General features: G+C 52.5%; 1 protein-coding gene across 1 annotated transcript in view; it reads right to left on the bottom strand.

Annotated features, from left to right (window-relative positions):
• Positions 1–19453, bottom strand: part of ANKFN1 (ankyrin repeat and fibronectin type III domain containing 1) — a 71809-nt gene that overhangs the window by 13841 nt on the left and 38515 nt on the right. The window contains exons 6-14 of the mRNA XM_078610777.1: positions 13923–14029; positions 8892–8982; positions 6709–6816; positions 5202–5301; positions 4192–4324; positions 3132–3251; positions 2530–2751; positions 1628–1794; positions 940–1093 (exon numbers count right to left, since the gene is read on the bottom strand). Of these exons, the coding sequence (XP_078466903.1) occupies positions 940–1093; positions 1628–1794; positions 2530–2751; positions 3132–3251; positions 4192–4324; positions 5202–5301; positions 6709–6816; positions 8892–8982; positions 13923–14029 (1202 nt within the window). The remainder of the gene's footprint in view (positions 1–939; positions 1094–1627; positions 1795–2529; positions 2752–3131; positions 3252–4191; positions 4325–5201; positions 5302–6708; positions 6817–8891; positions 8983–13922; positions 14030–19453) is intronic.

The following is a 19453-nucleotide window of genomic DNA, read 5'->3' as shown; positions in this document are numbered from 1 at the left end:
AGCCAAACCGTGCTAACCAGGGGTGAGGGGGATGGACAACAAACTAAACACAAAATAAGTTCTCAACAAATCAGTTTTCAACCTAGATGCTGATTTTAAAGTGCATAGCTCCCAGTGGCTTCCTAATATCGGAAGCAAGAGCGTTCCAGACGGCCGCAGAAGCGCATCCGAAAGCGCCGCGTGAAGCGGGGGTATTAGTGGAAGGCCAGGCGGGGGGGGGGGGGGTCAACTCAGCTCATCATTGCTCAGGGGTCGACAAAACGAGTACCACCTTGGGGAGAGGTCAACAGCAGTTGGCCTATGGATAGACTCACTCCTGCCACGAGAAAGTGGAATTTCCGCCATTGGCTCTGGAGGGCTGTCAACAGGAGATGAGCACCACTTGAATCCCCATTTGAGTCGCAAGGAGATTGCTGTGACCTGGATTGCGAGTGGAAAACCCGCCGTGGTGTTTGGAAGGGGCCAGATGTTAGCTATCTTGCCTGGTGTGCAGAAGGTCGTGGATTCGATCCTGACCCTGATGCCTGCTGCTGTTTATTTGGAGTTTGTGTGTCTCTCTCCCCGTGGTGGATTTTTCTCTGGGTCCTCCCTGATTTTTACCTCCACATTTAGAATCAACATCACCACGTGTTTAGAGTATTTGTCTGCTAGAAATTTCCACGTGATAAGCCACTTTGTTGAGCTATCATTTGTGGCCAAGTTACTTCTGAAAAAGAGCTACACAGCTCATTGGGCCTTACCTGGTATAATAAAAGTTAACAGTCGGTGTCATGATTTAGGATTGTCGCTCGAAGCATCGATTTGTTTTCTCCTCCGGTGAAACAGCGGCCTCTGGTGGCGTGGACGGCGACCATGCGCTCCCATTCATCGAGCACGTGCAAGCTCGTCCAAACAGCAGCCCCCACTGGGAGGGAGTCTCGACTCGCACACCGCCCTCACCTGCTGCAGGGACACGTTGATGCGCGTGAGCAGAGCCGGCACCGCCGCCGTCAGCTGCTGCTGGAAGACGGCCTGCGGGCCGGCCTCGTGGCCCTCGCCCCTCCACGCCGCGGGGCCCGGGCCGCCCACGCTGCGCAGCCACGCCCACTCCTCCCTGATTGGTGGACACCGCACGCACGCACGCACGATACTTTTAACCGCAGAGGGAGACCACCACGGAGCACACCACTGCGTGCGTGGGTGTGTGCTGGAGGGGGTCCAACTGCAGCGGCTGAAGTCTCCACTGCGGCTCGGTGGCTAGGAGATGTTAACTCCCTCACCTGGTATACAGTAGTTCGTGGGTTCAATCCCGACCCTGACGCCTGCTGTATATTTTGGAGGATGCGTGCCTCTCTCCCCGTGGTCACGTGGATTCTTCTCTGGGTCCTCTGTGTTTTCCCTCCACATTTAGAATCAACATGACGCGTTTAGAGTGTTTGGCTGCTATCAATTTCCACTTCATTGGGCTGTCGTATGTGGCCAGCTCTCTTCTGAACAAGAACTATACAGCTCAGTGGGCCTTACCTGGTAAGAAAAATACATATTTTTTAGAATGGGTGAATATTGGCAAGCAATGCCTCACTGCCAGGCAAATCCAAAAGCAGAGTGGCTCCCACTGCGACTGAACCACCACGCCGAGGTCACCCACCGTGACACGTTGGGGTTGTCGCGGATCTTGGAGTGGCAGAGCATGTTTGGCATCTTCTGCGTCACGAGCACCTTGATCTGCTCCACAGAGCTGCACAGCTTCAGGTAGCCCAGGTAAAGGCCCGGTTCCAGCAGCTGGCTGCTCATGCGCTGGTACGACAACTTCTCCTGTGGACGCATCGACGGGACGGAAGGATGAGCTCAGCTAGCCAAGGCAGACGCACGCTAGGGCTCTGCACAGGGGACTTGCAGCCAAATAGCTTCAAACCTCTCCCATTTGCTCACCCGCCAGAGCTCTGCTGTCCGAAGTTTAGCGCCGAGCTGATCTCAAAATGACAACAATCAGCAAACCCCCAAGAGCAGGACGTTTTCTGTGAGGTTAGCAGGGACCTGGGTATAAGGTGACAGGGCCCACGCTATTTTCCTGACTTCACGTTGTCCCAAGTCAATCATCATTTTCTCCCGGCTCAGAGAAAGGAAGGCCTGACTGATTCCGCGGCTCATCTCCGTGTAAATTAATATTCGGTTTTCCAAGGGAAGTGAATATTTGTTCCTGCCCACGAACAACTGTTCTGCTCAGTTCTCGTCATGGTAAGGACCCAAATGGTTGGCAGGAAAAAGCCAAATGCCATTGAAATTAAAACAAGCAACTGGGTCACGTAAGTTTATAAAGCGGTTTTAAAATTATGGCTTTTATTCGTAAATTTCATGGGTATATTCATATACTTATATACACGTGAAGAAAGATTACTCTCTTGCCATGCCGAATCAAGGAAGGGAAACCGATACTTCCCCAAAGTTTGTTCCAAGCTGGGGGGAACGAACGTTCCCACCGCTGGGAGAACCGGCGTCGCTTGGCACGGTTACCGTTCCCGTAGCGACGGCGGCGGCGCTGGCGGCTACCTGCAGGGTGATGATGAGGGCCTCAAGCGCGGACGGCTCCTCGGGCGTGGAGAGCGACTTGCGCTGGCTGAGCAGGCGCGACACGGGCTGCCAGCGCAGGCCGCCGGGCGCATGCTGCAGCGGCTCCGACACCTCGCGCAGCGTCAGCAGCACCGCGTTGCCGTGCCGATCCTTGAGCGGCTCCAGGTAGGCGCGCCCGAGGTCGCTCACGCCCAGCGCCGCCTGCGGGGCACAAGCTCTCGCGCGTCATCCTCAGCCTCCCTTCTCCCGAGCTTTCGCAAACGCGCCGCCCGCCGCTTTAGGGGCCACCTCGTGAAGTTCGCACGCTGACCGACTGAACCGCGACCGTCGTTGAGCGTTGAGATGCGCGGCCCTCCGTGCATCTTGCCGAACACCGTCGGAACGGGATCGAAAGAAAAAACTGATGACGTACACGGACGCACGTACAGTTCGAAAGAAGTTCAACATGAGTGGTTTTTACTCTTAACAAAGATTTCCTCGTGGAGCCTACACAGACTGTTGGGGCAAGTGCTGTTAACGAGCGGCACATACGATAGCCAGCGATGACCCCTGACCCCACCACCCCCGCGCACCCCCCTCACCTGCATGTGCGAGACGGCCACGAGGATCTTCTGCCGCGCCTGCAGCGCAGAGGAGCACGACGAGAGCGACGACATCACCCTGTGGCGGAGCCAGTCCACGTCGTCCCACATGCACGAGACCTGCAAGTGGCACCGAGGCAGCAGCGCCGTGAGCCGAGCGTGAGCGGGTTGGCGGGGTGGCGGGGGTGGTGGGGTGGCAGGGTGGTGGGGTGGCGGGGTGGCGGGGTGGCAGGGCGGCCACGCGGCTTGATGGCCGCGGAATTCGCATTCACATACACCGAGAGAGATCTCCCCACGTCCGGGCCTGCACCAGCCATCCAGCGGCTGGACAGCTTTGTTGTCGTCATAGGCCGTGATCTATCCACTGATGGATGAAGCCATCGGCCCACCTCTCACGGTCCTGCGATGCCGCAATCGATTTAGCGCTCGACATGTGACCCAGTTTCGTTACTCTTTGTCCGTGGTGGAGTCCCTCTTGGGAGCATTCCGCCCCTCCGTGGACTGCCGCTCCGTTTAAAACGGAGCGGCATCGACCCTCCCAGCTCACTTAATTTACGTAACCAGTCAACGTGGTCCCTCTACCGTTGAGTCTGTTCTCTATTCCGTGTGCTCCTCTTCCACACTCGCTCACCTTTCAGCCTTTTGTTCCCCTGTGTGAAGCACAAATTAAATGTGTACGCACGTCACCCGACACCCGTACCACAAACTTGATCATCGATACGAATCGATGCGACATTCCGCCCCTAGTGCGACGTCGTGCTTTTCGTTTGTGTTGCCATTTCTTAATTTGTTTATTCTTTTGTTGATTTTGCTTGGGAGATGGGTTTTCATTCGCTTGGTAGTAGCTGTATGTGAGATTTGGTCCCCTTAAATATCAATGTACAGCATTGTGGGATGCTATTGGCATGACACTATATAAAATGAAAGTCGTATTATTATTTGGCTTGAACGATCAGGGGGGAGCCATGGGTGAAACGACAGGACATCTGTGCAAAAGAGCTTTATAGCTCATCGGATTCCTCCAGTATAAATAAACATTCTGACTCTGATGATCTCTCACCTTAGCGAACCACAGGAAGTCCTGGGAGATGGAGCTGGAGCAGGAGTCGTCCACCTCCAGCACAGGCAGCTGGTCCTCCTGAGTGACGAGGACGCTGTCCCCGTCGAAAAACACCGATGCCAAGTACAGCCCTCTGTCACACAGACACACACACACAGACACACACACAGTCACACACAGACACACACACACAGACATACAGTCACACACACACAGACACACACAGACACACACACACACAGTCACACACACAGACACACACACACAGACACACACACACACACAGTCACACAAACAGTCACACACAGTCACACAAACACACAGAGACACACACACAGACACACACAGACACACATACCAGGTACAGCCCTCTATCACACAGTCACACACACACACAGTCACACACAGACACACATATAGTCACACACAGACACACACAGACCAGGTACAGCCCTCTGTCACACAGCCACACACACACAGAGACCAGGTACAGCTCTCTGTCACACAGTCACACACACACACAGACACACACACACACAGTCACACACACACACACAGACCAGGCACAGCCTTCTGTTACACAGTCACACACACACACAGTCACACACACACACAGTCACACACACACACAGACCAGGCACAGCGGCTCGTAATCAAGCCGGCGCGCGCAGAGACGTCGCGTTGGTTTTATTCACAAGCACGGTTCATCCGACTGGCGACGAATCCACCCCACGGACAACACGATCGTGAAGCGTAACTAATTTAGCCGGTAAAGTCACGTAGAATTGAAATAATAAAATAATACAAATAAAACAATAAAGTTCTCACGAGTTTTCGATTGCAACACAAGCAATCATCATCAGGTGTGAAAACCAGAGCAAGAAAATTAGAAAAAGGTGGCGGTTTTTTCTAATTATCTTGCTGTGCTTTTCACTGCTTCATTGCGACGAGACGCGGTTAACGAAGAGGTGAGCTGCTGCGCACGCGGAAGAAAACCCTCGCGGCCTCACCTCTTCATGCTCTTCACGAACTTGGTGTTGGAGTGGAACAGGTGCTTGAGGCTCTTGGAGACGGAATGCTTGCGGCCGGCAGCCTGCAGCTTCGCGTTCGCTGTTGCGACGGGCGGGAGGCGGATTAATCAATAAAAGCGATCGCAGACAACGACCCCCGCGTCGCCGCTCGAATGTTGCACCCCAGCGGGCGCGTGCCGACTGGAACTGATTCAAGCGCCGTGGAGCGCGCGTGAGATCCGTCAGATCGTTGAGCCACAGGGGGGCGGCTGCGAGCGGCTTTGGAGTCGCGTGCGGCGTCTCCTTAGGGACTGGCTTCGTGGCCGTTGTTTATTTAGGAGCCACCGTCTCTCGTATTCACCACCACAGTGCATCGCGGATTTTGGAATATTGAAGGTTTTCTTTACTTGCGAATTTGAAGAAAAATTATCTGCTTGTTAGTTTGGATGCTGATCCCTGGTCTACACTGACTCTGAAGAGACACTTAAAGGTAACTCTCTTCCTTAAGGGCTATCAACTTCTTTCTTAAAGGCTTTTGAAATATCGAGGCTTTTTTTTTGTCACCGAATTCTAAAAAAGTCGCTCTGCTTGTTATGTTGGGTGCTGGCCCCTGCTTTAACGTGATACAGTTTATATTTTTAAAATGTTAGATCGCGTGAATTTAAATGTGTCGTAAACCCACCTCCACCCGACACAACCGATTTGCAAAGGTTTGTCTCGTGGAACAAAACGTGCCAACGAGTTGCTCCTTCAGCACCCCCGGTTGCGAGTTCGAGGGGTCGGTGTTCACGGCACATTTACAATCACGTGACCTACGTGCCTGTTAAATAGACCCTTTTAACGGCTCATGCCAATTGGCGTCGCAGTGAGCCCAATCGCGCCCCCTTCCCTCCCCTTACCCCGTGGGCAACAGGCCTCTGTACTCCCATACTTCCTGCGCTTTGTAATGGACTCCTGTTCAATAACAAACAACAAAAAATACTTTCCGCAAATTGTATGAAAATGATACATTTAGGCTGCTCGCGAGCACCTATTGAGCTGGGCGTGACACGCGCGGAGATTGCTGTACGGCCCGAAGCCACAAGCGGTCACCTCTCCTCCGTTGGGGTTACACTGCAGAGCAGTCGCGGCTCTCCGCTGGCACGCTACAGCCTCGGTCCACGCTCGCAATTGAGATTCGTTCCGCACCTCTTGATCAGCACGGTTGGCTACGTACGGCGCGAAAGAAGTTCGACATACGTGCGTCCCGGCCTCCCGAGCCCTCACCTGGTTCAACAAAGTCAACTCTAACCGCGTCTCCCCGGTGCCGATGCTGACACACGGCTGGGTCACACCGAGCCCGGCAAATAGGGGTCGCGACCTCCTCATCGCTCACAGGGACGGGCCAACGGGGGCTATGGACAATGCTTGGTGCAGAGAGCCCCCCCCCTGTGTGTGTGTAGCGAGCCCCCCTGTGTGTAGGGAGCCCCCTACGGCCCCCAGTAAAGGGGGGCCGCGTTGTTCTCACCCTGCGTGTCCCCCCACTGCCAGGTGAGCTTCAGCTGCCGCAGGAGCTGGTCCAGAGCTTCCGTGCGGTCCCGGCTTCGCGCCGGCAGGCACTCCAGCTCGCGCCAATCTGAGTGCAAAAATATATACACACACACGTTAATACACACACACACGCACAAATAGAGATCAGTAAGCAGGGTGCAGTTGATACGCCCGCACAACACTGGACAAACATTGCCAGGGACGGGCAAGGGTGGAGAGGGTTGACGGCTATTGTGGTGGAGGGATGGATGACGATGCTGAGGCAAGGGTGGAGAGTTTCCTTCTCCGCCGCACCTCCGATTAGCACGGTCGGCTACGTGCGGTGCGAAAGAAAGAAGTTGAGTGTCGCTCATCGCGTACCCAACGTAGCACTGGCAATTCCGCGGCCTCGTCCTCGCGCAAGCGTTATCCACCGACGACGGCATTCCCGGCGACGGCCGCATCGCTCCGTCACGGCGCTCACCTCGGAGCCATCGCAAGTTTCGCGCGGATCCGATGGTGCGCTCCTCCGGCTGGAGTGGAGCCAAGCTCCGCTCGTAAAAAAACCTCTTAGAGGCCGGCAATCGATGGCGGTGGAGCCGGGGTAGAGCGGTGACGTGTGTCGTCGTTCTTCCCTCCCGTGAGCCACTTCTGTAGCGACTGCCACAGCTGTCAGGAGAGACCGTCTCTCTCTGACAGGTGAATGCACCAGCGATGAGCGGTTCACCGTCGTGAGCGGTGACGTGGCCCCCACGTAAGGCGATTGGCTTGAACTCTACTCACACCGGGAGGAAGGGTCCCCCATTCAGCGCTGTAAGCGAGCATGATATATCGTTACTACCAGGGTCCTGCCAAGTTTTTGCAGTAGCGGGGGCGGGCGATGGTTGCTCAGTCAATTTCCCAAATGAGTCATTTGCGGTGTCATTTTTCAAATTTTGAACATTTTGGACCATGACGGCCGGCACGTAATGGCCTGGCTCTCACGTATTCGGTCTCCGCGTCAGCGTGTGCCATTCCCAAACGGGAACGGCACACGCTGACGCGGTGCGAGCTGAAACCGCGCCCGGCCACCTTCGCCTCCCCCGCTCGCTAACGTCGTGCGTGCATGACATCATCGGGCGCCCGGTATTTGAGGTTGAGTCGACCTCGGGGGCATGGCCACGATCGGCATCGGATAGAGTCCACCGACGGGTGGGCGTGCGTGTGCACCGTGGGATTCGGAAATGAACGCGCGTCGCTGGAACGGAATTGCATTGTGCCGACGCCTCAGCCTCTACTTCCCCACGCACGCACCGCTGAGGTCCGATCAGATTAACCTTTCCAACTGTGCCACACAAAAGGTCAGCACGGCAAAGGCCTCCGCTTTTAATTTGCTGTCATTTTTAAATGACTGCGGTTAAGAAGGGCCGGAGGTGGTGCCACGAGGTGGGAGGGGGGAGGCGGCGTGCGGGGGGAGGGGTTAGGCGATGTAATTGGCAAATTCTCGTCCTTTTCCACGACGTGAGCTCAATTGCTCATTGGCCCAGTTTAATTTGACCTATACTCTTTGGTTCTTTCGGTAAAGTCACGTAGGTATAAAATAAAAATGTATTTTATACCGAAAGAACCAAAGAGTATGGATTCCTGCAGTCACGAAAGCTTCAAATCAAGATTAATTTGACCTGTTTGGGTCAAAGGGGACGAGGTGGCCACTGGCCTAGGCGGCACCGGGGCAGCCGAACCCAAGTTCCCGTGACTCAGGACCGGGCCTCGTCCCAGCGAGTGGCTCCGTGATCTCCGCCTGCCCCCCTCCCCCACCATTTTTTCCCTCTCCTCCTTTCCCTCGAAACTAAACGCAAAAAGCAGTTCTAAAGAAATGTGGTTTCAACTTGGATTTAAAAGTACATGGCTCCCAGTGGCTTCCCAATATCAAAAGGAAGAGCGTTCCAGACGGCCGCAGAAGAGCATACTGAAAGTTCGGCGGTGCGGCGAGGGTCTTTGCTCGACGGCTCTCCAAAAGCCGCCGCGGCTGCAGCGAGGATGACCGGGAGTTGGCGTGACGGTTCGCGCACCTCGACGAGACCGTGCGAGGTGTCGTGGTTACGTCCGCGGCAAGCGAGCCGTGCGTGACGAGCGAGCGCGCGCGAAGCCGAGCGGGCGGCTCCGCGAGCGTGGCGGAGGGGGAGAGACGCGGGGACTCACTTGAGGGGATGGCGAAGGCGGGGACGGAGCACTGGGGGGGTCCCCAGCCCTTCATGTTGTAGGCAGAGACGCGCACGTAGCACGGGACGCCCTGTTGGAAGGAACGCGCGCACACAGACACGTAAGCGCGTGAAACGTATGTGCGTATGTATGTTGAACTTCCTTCGCACCGTACGTAGCCAATCGTGCTAATCGGAGGTGCGTGGGAAGGACAACAAACGAGGCACAAAAGTCAGGACTTAATGTTGTTTTAATGCCCCCAAATATTGAACAATAGTCAACTAAACTATTTTTTTTTTACTGGGTAAGGCTCACTGAGCTATATTGATATTTTGTTCAGAAGCGACCTGGCCACAACTGATAGCTCAACGAAGTGGCTTATCACGTGGAAATGTACAGCAGCCAAATACTCTAAACACGTGATGTTGATTCTAAATGTGGAGGGAAAAACCGGAGGACCCCGAGAAAAAATCCACGCGACCATGGGCAGAGAGACACACAAGCTCCACGACCCCCTGTATACCAGGCGAGTTCGTTAACATCTCGCCACCGCGGTGATGAGATGCTAGGCGACGATGCAGGGCCTTTAGTTGGGACCTTGGACCCCGGGGCCATCCCAGATTCTGGCAGTTTGAGGTCGTGATGCTGCAATCTGAGACCATAAATTGAGTGTTTGCTCACAGACGAGTTGGCGGTCAGCATTGAAGCAAACCGTGCTCATGGGAGGCGCGAAACCACCGCCACACACGATGGGAAACGTCCCGGACGGTTTGTCGGCAACGCTGGGACTGAGCACAGGGCGAACTACCGCCACGAGCACCCTGCTCATCGACGCTGCCGACAATTCTCACGGACACGTAGCCTGGGGTGGGCTTTGCAGGCTCTGTATTGGTAAAGCGTCACTCATCACTCGAGAAAAAGAGGAGCTGACAAGTTAAGTTAGGAGAAGAAGAAATAATAAAAATAATCTTGAGTTTTACTGCTGGATTGAGCGTCCGTCAGAAACTACAGCTTCAAAAACAAGGATGTCAACAAGTTGCCTAAACATTATGGGGGGCAGTGGGCACGATGTAAGACTCAGGTGTGTGAATATTTATTTGTAAAAAACCAAAAAAGACTAAAAAACAACGTTCATGGTTCACCTATAACGCGTAAAGCACAGTCCCTGATAAAACGTGAGATTACGGACACAGGCTGAACAAATACTGACGTGTGTGAGGTAGCGTCCTTGCAACCGCTTATTCCTACTCACGAGACGTCGTTCAGTGCACTTGATTGCATCATATCCAATTCGCATCCGCATTGTATATTTTTAAAAAATCCCTAATACATTCATCACATCCAATGTATCCAATTTGCGATATGGAAAGACACGGTGTTACGGGAGAACAGACTTAGCTGTGGTAAACATCATCTTTCAAGCCCTCTCTGGAGCACTGCTGGGATGTACACGAGAGTCGCGCGCGTGCATTGGCGGTGCAGGGTGCAGTGTGGGATCAGCTGATCCACGGTCTGTGAATCAATGGTTCAGAGGACAGTATGGGATCACGTGATCCACGGTCTGGCTCTGGTGAACCGCAGTCAGCGCAGGTAACCGGAACGATCGTCTCGATTGTCGCGCAGTTGCAGAATCCATGCCCTGCAAACTCGGGCACGATTGTAGACATGTGAAACGTGATCAGTTCCCCGTGAGTGGATACTGCACTGAGCGGCGATTAACGCCGTTCCCCGGTTGCGTCGCTCAGGGCATCCGCCTTCTCTCTCTGCCCAAAGCCTTCCCCTGTTTACACATAATTTCTGCTTCACGGCCGAGTTCATCTTCAAGCGCTACACGTGTATGGCCGACTCAACAGATTTATTTAAATTGACAAATCGGCGCGTTGTTGCGCCTCGGGCGAACACCGCGGCACCGCGTGTACAATACGGCACAATTATTCAAACGTCTCCGGTAATTTAATTGGTTGTAAAGATGCAAACGCTGGGGAGACGTATCGACCAGCCTCGCTTCAGCTTGCTCCCCGAGGTCTTAAACGTGGTGCGTTTTTTTTTTTAAACCATTCGGAGTTCGCCGCACGAGGAGGCGATCTTCGTTCGCCGCACTGCATTACGACGAGGACGGCAGTGGGAACGTCGCGCGATCTTCTAGAAATTAGAATCCACTAACAGCCGCGGTGGCTAGGAGATGTTAACTCCCTCGCCTGGTATGCAGGACGTTGTAGGTTCGTTCCTGACCCTAACGCCTGCTGTATATTTGGAGTTTGCGTGTCTCTCTCTCTCCCCGTGGTCGCGTGGATTTTTCAACGGGTCGTTCGGTTTTTCCCTCCACATATAGAATCAACATCACGCGTTTGGAATATTTCGCTGCATTTCCACGTGATAAGCTACTTCGTTGAGCTTGTGGCCAGGTCACTTCTGAAAAACAGCTATATAGCTCAGTGGGCCTTACCTGGTTAAATAAAAAGTTTTTTTAGGGTTTTTACATCACAGCCAAGCTGATAGCTGCCCTGGCCCATCATCTCCAGCGACGTGTGTTTTCGTGTCTACGAGATACTTTTTTGGGTGGAAATTGCCGGAAACAATCGCTGCTACGACCCCCAACTTCTGTGAAACACGACCAAAAATGCAGGGTAATCATCGCGGCCACAGTCTCTTAACTTCTTTCTCACAACCCTCCGGCATTACGTACATTACAGGGTAAAATAAAAATAGTGAGTCCTAGTTTAGTGTGCCTGTGGCAGACGTTTCCCCTTGCCTTTCCAACACAACACGTGATGTAAGAATGCGTCACTCTTATCAGGAGGATTCTCTCAGGAACCGCCTCCACTCCCGTACAGCGGTCGTGGGCACCTAGGATGAGCAAGGGCGGCTACGTACGGTGCGAAAGAATTCCCAACCGTACGCACGCACGTACGTACACATGGCAAAGCAAGCGGGGGGATGTTGGGGCCACCGGGCAAAACGGAGGGTGACGGCACAAGAGGGTGCTACCGGAGAGCGTCTGCACCGCACTGCTCGCTCGCTGTCTCTCCGTAGCTCACAAGCCACGGGGAGCAGGAATCAAGACAGTTTAACAAATTAGTCGGCTTTCGTCACCAATATTATCCATAGGAGGTTTTTTTTGGGTGACGCAGCCAATTAGTAAGGTTCGTCACGCCAACAAAACATGCCGATTTGTTACTTGTTCAGGACACCGGTGTGTTGGAGAGTTTGAATTGTAAAATGTTGTGGATTCACTCACACCGGTGTGGTGAACTTGTAACGAATCGGCATGTTGTGTTAACGTGACCATATTTACTCGTTGACTGTGTCGGGTGGTGGTGGGTTTGACGACACATTTATATTTTATGCGATCTAACCCAAAAACCTCTATTATGAGTAATCAAGGCTTTGCGGAGCGTGTCAGCAGGAGTGCTCTCAGCGTAACCAAGTCAATGAACGGGGAGCGTGGCGCTGGCGGTATAAGCCCACCGTTTCAAGAGCGCACCGTACGTAGTCAACCGTGCTAATTGGAGGTGCGGGGGAAGGACAACAAACTCCATACACGCGCAACAACAAAAACCCACAGTAGACGCATTTATATTCTTGCACATGGCAATAGATACCAATGTCGCGTAGTAGCGGAAGCGACGCACGGAACATTGGACGTGATGAATACAGCATCTAGATTTTTTCGTCCTTACCCCACACCTCTGATTAGCACCGTTGACTACGTACGGTGCGAAAGAAGTTGAACATACACGCGTACGTATGTAACAATAGTGCCTGCCTTCTGCTTCACATTGGGGTTTAAAGATCCCGTGACGTCGTTGTGTCACAGTGGCGAGATGTTGACTACCTCGCCTGACAGGAGGTTGTGGGTTCAATTCAGACTCCGACACCTCCTGTATATTTGAAGTTTGCGTGTCTCTCTACCCGTGGTCGTGTGGATTATTCTTCGGGTCCTCCGTTTTTTTCCTCCACATTTAGAATCAACGTCACCACGCATTTAGAGTGTTTGGCTGCTATGCATTTGGTGGCGGTGTTGATAGTGGGGGTGATGGTGATAATGTTGATGGTGGTTGTGGTAGTGTTGATCGTGAAGGTGGTAGTGGTGATGGTAGTAGTGGTAGTGTTGATGGTGGTGGTGGTGTTGATGATGGTGGTGGTAGTGTTGATCGTGAAGGTGGTAGTGGTGATGGTAGTAGTGGTAGTGTTGATGGTGGTGGTGGTGTTGATGATGGTGGTGGTAGTGTTGATCGTGAAGGTGGTTGTGGTGATGGTAGTAGTGGTAGTGTTGATGGTGGTGGTGGTGGTGTTGATGGTGGTGGTGGTAGTGTTGATCGTGAAGGTGGTAGTTTTGTTGGTGGTGGTGTTGATGGTGATGGTGGTGGTGTTGATGGTGATGGTGGTAGTGTTGATGGTGGTGGTGGTAGTGTTGTTGGTGGTGGTGTTGATGGTGATGGTGTTGATGGTGATAGTGTTGATGGTGGTAGTGTTCATGGTGAAGGTGGTAGTGTTGATGGTGATGGTGTTGATCGTGAAGGTGGTAGTGTTGATGGTGATGGTGGTAGCGTTGATGGTGGTTGTGTTTATCGTGAAGGTGCTAGTGGTGATGGTGATGGTAGTAGTGGTAGTGTTGATGGTGGTGGTGTTGATCGTGAAGTTGGTAGTGTTGATGGTGATGGTGGTGGTGTTGATGGTGATAGTGTTGATGGTGGTGGTGGTAGTGTTGATAGTGAAGGTGGTAGTGTTGATGGTGATCGTGGTAGCGTTGATGGTGGTTGTGTTTATCGTGAAGGTGGTAGTGGTGATGGTGATGGTAGTAGTGGTAGTGTTGTTGGTGGGGGTGTTGATGGTGATGGTGGTAGTGTTGATGGTGATGGTGTTGATGGTGGTGGTGTTGATGGTGATGGTGGTAGTGTTGATGGTGATGGTGGTGGTAGTGTTGATCGTGGTGGTGGTGGTGGCCACGGTGGTAGTGTTGATGGTGATGGTGGTGGTAGTGTTGATCGTGGTGGTGGTGGTGGCGACGGTGGAGGGGGCGAGGCTCACGGAGGGGAGGTTGGAGATGCTGCACTTGAGCACGCGGAGGTCCTCCAGCACGCAGTCCCCACTGGGCGGCGCGAAGCTCTGGCTGCTGCTGCTGCTGCTCCACTCGACTGCACGCGACGGGACACGGCGAGCACGGGCGGGGGGGGGGGGAGACATCGGCCCGTAGCTCTTAGCGGTAACTCTTAGTGGAAACTCTTCGCGGTAGATCTTAGCGGTAACTCTACGTGGTAGATCTTAGCGGTAGATCTTAGCGGTAGATCTTAGCGGTAACTTTTAGCGGAAACTCTTAGCGGTAACTCTTAGCGGTAGATCTTAGTGGTAGATCTTAGTGGTAGATCTTAGCGGTAGATCTTAGCGGTAACTCATAGCGGTAGATCTTAGCGGTAGATCTTAGCGGTAGATTATAGCGGTAACTCTTAGCGGTAGATCTTAGCGGAAACTCTTAGCGGTAACTCTACACGGTAGATCTTAGTGGTAGATCTTAGCGGTAGATCTTAGCGGTAACTCATAGCGGTAGATCTTAGCGGTAACTCTACACGGTAGATCTTAGCGGTAGATCTTAGCGGTAACGCTACGCGGTAGATCTTAGCGGTACTGTAGATCTTAGCGGTAGATCTTAGCGGTAGATCTTAGCCCCACGATGGGCGGGTGCTTGTGTCCACCCTCAAAAGAGTTGTCCGTTGCTCTTCGGCTCTCTTGAGGGCGGACGAAGGTAACGTGACGAGGTGAGGAGCAGCTGGATGACAGGCAGCGCTCACAGGCGGCTGCATTGTGGCAATCTTATCCGGGCCTGAGGGCAGTGTCTGGGACAAACAAAGACCCCTGCATAGCCTTTAATAGACTGTCGGGGCAAGAGTTGTTATCGAGCGCCCATGCAGGCCGGCGCCGCGAACGAAGGGGTGGCTGTGATTGGCACCATGACCAGCCGCGTTTGTCTCCCCAATGCCGATGTTTACATACCACGCCAGGTACTCGGTTTAAGGCTGAGTCGACCTAGGGGAGGCAAAGGACAGCCTCAGGTATATGACTCGCTGCTCATGTTAGCCGTGGTCGCGAATTAAACTCGGGTTGCTGGCTTTGTGATGGAGTGCGATAAGCACTCCACCATTCACTCATATCCACACTCATATACTGTGGAAACATACACAAAGATCCCCCATATAGCCTTTAACAGACTCTTTGGGCAAGTTCTGCTTGCGAGCACCGATGACGGCCGGCACAGCACACGAGAGGGTGGGTTGCAAACATCACGCCTGGCCGCCTTTGTCTCCTAAGTGACGATGTTTACGCACCACACCAGGTACTCATTTGAGGCTGAGTCGACCTAGGGGATGCCCAGGACCGTTTCAGATCATCATTCACTTGTGTTGGCCATGAGCGGGAATCGAACTCGGGCCACCGGGTTTGTAGCACAGCGTGTTAACCTGTCCACTACCGCTCCCTATAAACACACTCGTGTACACACGTACAAATGTAAAAACACACACACATGTGCACATACCAGTGGGTCACGTGCACACACACTGCTGTACAAGCACGTACGTATCTACGAAGCCATCTGTGGGGACAATGTTGCCCCTTGTGTGTGGCCCAAAAAGAGGGTGTTGCCCGAAAGGGACAATCTAACAAACTGTGACTGATGCTACCAAAGTATTAAACCCGAAGCCGGTGCACGCAGTAATAACCTCAAAAAGTCAGATTGCAAAAAAAACAAAAATCAAACTGCACGCACGGACAAAGTGTTTCATCGTGAGCGCGCTTGCCGAGGCTGTGCGTCTCGCAGCACCTTAAACCTCATTCTCTCACCTCAGGGCACATTCGAAAGGGCACCGCCAAGCGGCAGCTGTCCCTGTGCGGCCCCAAGGTGGCTGATGGCTACGGATCATCACAACTGAGTCGTTTTGATCCAACACGGTGGCCCGAAAATGGATTTTCTGCTCAGATGCCCAGCGGCCGCGGAATTGTTCACACACACGAGGGACACCCCGAGCGTAACAGGGATCCAGGGCTGCTGGGGACTGGGGGCCATGGTGTGTGCGCGTATGTTTTACGCGTGTGTGTTGAACTTCTTTTGCACCATACAAAGCCGACCGTATTCACCGGAGGTGCAGGGGAAGGACAACAAACTAAACACAAAACGCAGTTCTAAAGAAATTTGTTTTAAATCAAAATTTTAATCTAAATTTAAAAGTGCATAAGTTTAGGTCTCGGTGCACTGGAATTTGACTACACTTCGCCACACCCGTCAGCGCGCTTTGTCTTACCTCCTGCCGTGTACATTACTTGTACAGGTACCAATCATTAAAACACAAAGTGCTTGCCACAAATGTACCACAAGACCTTGCTGATCTCAGGGAACACAAACCGTCACGTGATCTCATCCTCACAGCAGCAGCGGCTGTTGGCGAGCTATCGAACAAAAACGGTTACTGCATCGCGCGCTTTCGGATGCCCTTCTGCGGCCGTCTGAAACGCTCTTCCTTCCGATGTTTGGAAGCCACTGGAGCTGTGCACTTTTAAATAATCTAGATTGAAAACTCATTTATTTAAAACCACTTTTTGTGTTTAGTTTGTTATCCTTCCCGCGCACCTCCCATTAGCACGGTTGGCTACGTATGGTGCGAAAGAATTTCAACATACATACATATCCAGTGGTACGGCTGCTCAAGCCTACACGGCACTTAAGCCTCTTCGCCCTGCCGTGTAGTGCTCCGGGTGAAGAGGTAATATATTGCTTCCTCACAATAATTGACACACATGCATTTGTATGTATGTTGGACTTCTTTCGCACCGTACGTAGCCAACCGTGATAATCGGAAATGAAAGTCTGTGTCCTGTGAATATCTCTACGTGCCGTTGTCAGTTCTCAAAGATGTTGGCGATCATGGCCCTCAATCCATTGAGCTCTGCGAGCTGGATATCTATTCACAGAATATAAATCCGCAAATACAGATTACAGAATCCCCCCCCCCCTCCTCCCGGGCGGTGCGAGGGTGCACACGAGTTGAACGCTGCGGTTCAGCCGGACTGTTTGTCGCCCCACTCACCCACACAGCCCGGATCCGGCGCCCTCAAGAGATTTCTCTGCTTGGCCCTTTTTTGACCAACGGCCAAAGCTGAGCAATGTTTGTGGAAATGACACCGAGGTTACAGAATGCTGTTTCCACAATGGCTACGTGACACCGAATGAATTCTCTCGTCGTGATGGAATGCGGGCTCTGCTTTCTCATTTCGCACGAGTCCTTGGAAAAGCGATGCCGTCCGCGTTGAAGTATATAACGGCGGCAATATTCGCGGCATTCTCATGAACGAATATCTTATATTACTGTGCCGGGTGGCTACAAGAGAGACATTCGTATTATTTTCGGGGGCATCGCTGTAACCTTTGAGAATTTGAATTCCACAGAAAGAGACTGCAGATCTGAGGCACATGTAAATAAACATGGGCCATCGCGAACCCACGATTAATGCCCTAAGCCAGAAATGGAAATTCCACATTTTCCATGGTGGGCATCAGTTAATAGGATGAGCATTATTGACTTCCTTGAGGGACTCCCTTGAGCGCCCTCTAGTGGCGGCGCCTTCCTTCTTTCAGCAGTGGCGTAAGCAAGGCATTGCAGGGCTGCACCTTGACCTTGTGTGGAGTGGTACGCAGCCCAGGAAGGGCGAGAGGCTCACTCAACCCCAAACTGGGATTTGAACCCTTGCCCTTGCAACAACAAGCGGTTCAAGAGCCGGAAACCACCATGGCACCAGTTGCTGGAAGTTAGAACGGAGGGACGTGGAGTGCCAGCCGTGGTCCCAGATGCGCTGCTGCGGCCATCCGATATATTAGGAAGCCACTGAAAGAAGCTCAACATACGTACGTACGACGCGGCGTGTAACAACGCACGCCCGGAGTTGCACTGCAGAGATGGAAGAATGAGGCACGGGCTGGGGGAACCAAACGCGAGTCCGAAGTAAAAAGTGGCGGGCGTCGTAAGCGACAAAGTGGGCAGGGTGCGGGCAGTTGCCAGGTGCGGGCAGCCGCCAGGTGTGGGCAGCCGCCAGGTGCGGGCAGCCGCCAGGTTTGGGCAGCCGTCAGGTTGGGGCATTCCCGCAAATCGTGCGCCGTGTTCCCCTCGTGGATCTCGGTTGTTATTCAATCAGAATCTTTACTTATCCTGGAGAAATCCGATGAGGCTAAGAAGATCTTTTTTTCACAGATGTCCAGTCGGGGCACGGGGCTCAGAAAGTTATAATAACAACAAACAATACAAAAAAAGCAAGCGATAGGAGTGCAAAGTATAGGAAAGGTAGGCGAATCACTCAAAACATTTAATACGTAAAAGTTTGTAAGTTCACGATTGCATAAGTACACCAATTCCCCAGCTTGGCAGCAAGCAACAGCAAATCAGGCTGTGTCAGGCTGTCAAGCGTGCTTTTGTTGAGGTTCAATGTCTTCACGAAAAAATGGTAAGTACCTTTTAAGGTCACGCAATGCATGAGCGTCTCTCTCTCACTGTCTCTGATTGACAACGCTATTTTTTGCTGTTGATACCCACGCAGAGCACATTCCGCACCGTGCCGCCACAAAGCGTGCACCACACTCGAGCAGGCCGAGGGTTCAACTTTTTTTGATGTCATTGAGTGAAGCCTTCGAGTGAACACCAAACCCGCATGAATCCGAGTGAGAAAAGAGGAGTGAGTTAACGCGTTGGGCGGTCACGCGCTTTACGATTGAGACTTGCCTGCGCACCACCTTTCGATTCTCCGCACCGAGTCATTCCGGCCAATATCAATAACATACCACGGTACTTTACAACGTATTGCCTTTTATGACATTCATCAACATGACAAACACCCCACCGCCTCCCTGGGGCCATGTCATTAAACCACCGGGGCAAGCGCCGTTCAGTGCCCACGAAGATTGGCGTGGCACACGATGCCTGCTGGGACCTGTCACGTGGTGCCCTGCATTACCCAGCAACCTCCGTCGTTGTGGTTCGCGTGTTAATAATAATGGTGATAACGACGATGACATTCATAATGTGCCAGAATTTGCAGAGAAGTCAACAACTCAGAGGGCGCGGAGCCAAGCTCAGGGCTGCTCGAAAGCCATGAGCCAACACAGATAGAGAGGCCTTTAGATGTTTCTTGAGAGTCAGAGTGCATTTGATGTTGCGGATGTGCAAAGCTATTAGAGAGTTCCACAACGATGGGGGCGACAGACGAGAAACCGACGTGAGGCTGTAACAGTGTAGTGTAGTGTATAGTGTAATGTATAGCAGTGTAGTGTATAGTAGTGGAGTGTATAGTAGTGTAATGTATAGTAGTGTAGTGTATAGTGTAGTGTATATCAGTGTAGTGTATAGTAATATTCTTTGGGTCTTTCGGTAAAGCCACGTAGATAGAATAAATAATAAAATCTAAATCACGACGTTTCGATCGCAACACAAGCAATCGTCTTCAGGTGAAAAAGAGAGGGAGAATATGAATTCCTGCAGTCACGAAAGCTTTAAGTCAAGTGTATAGTAGTGTAACGTATAGTA

This window comes from Lampetra planeri, chromosome 35 (assembly GCF_965212315.1).
Source record: "Lampetra planeri chromosome 35, kcLamPlan1.2.h2, whole genome shotgun sequence".
NCBI classification, from domain to species: domain Eukaryota; kingdom Metazoa; phylum Chordata; class Hyperoartia; order Petromyzontiformes; family Petromyzontidae; genus Lampetra; species Lampetra planeri.
This window is presented reverse-complemented; position numbering and strand designations above follow the sequence as displayed.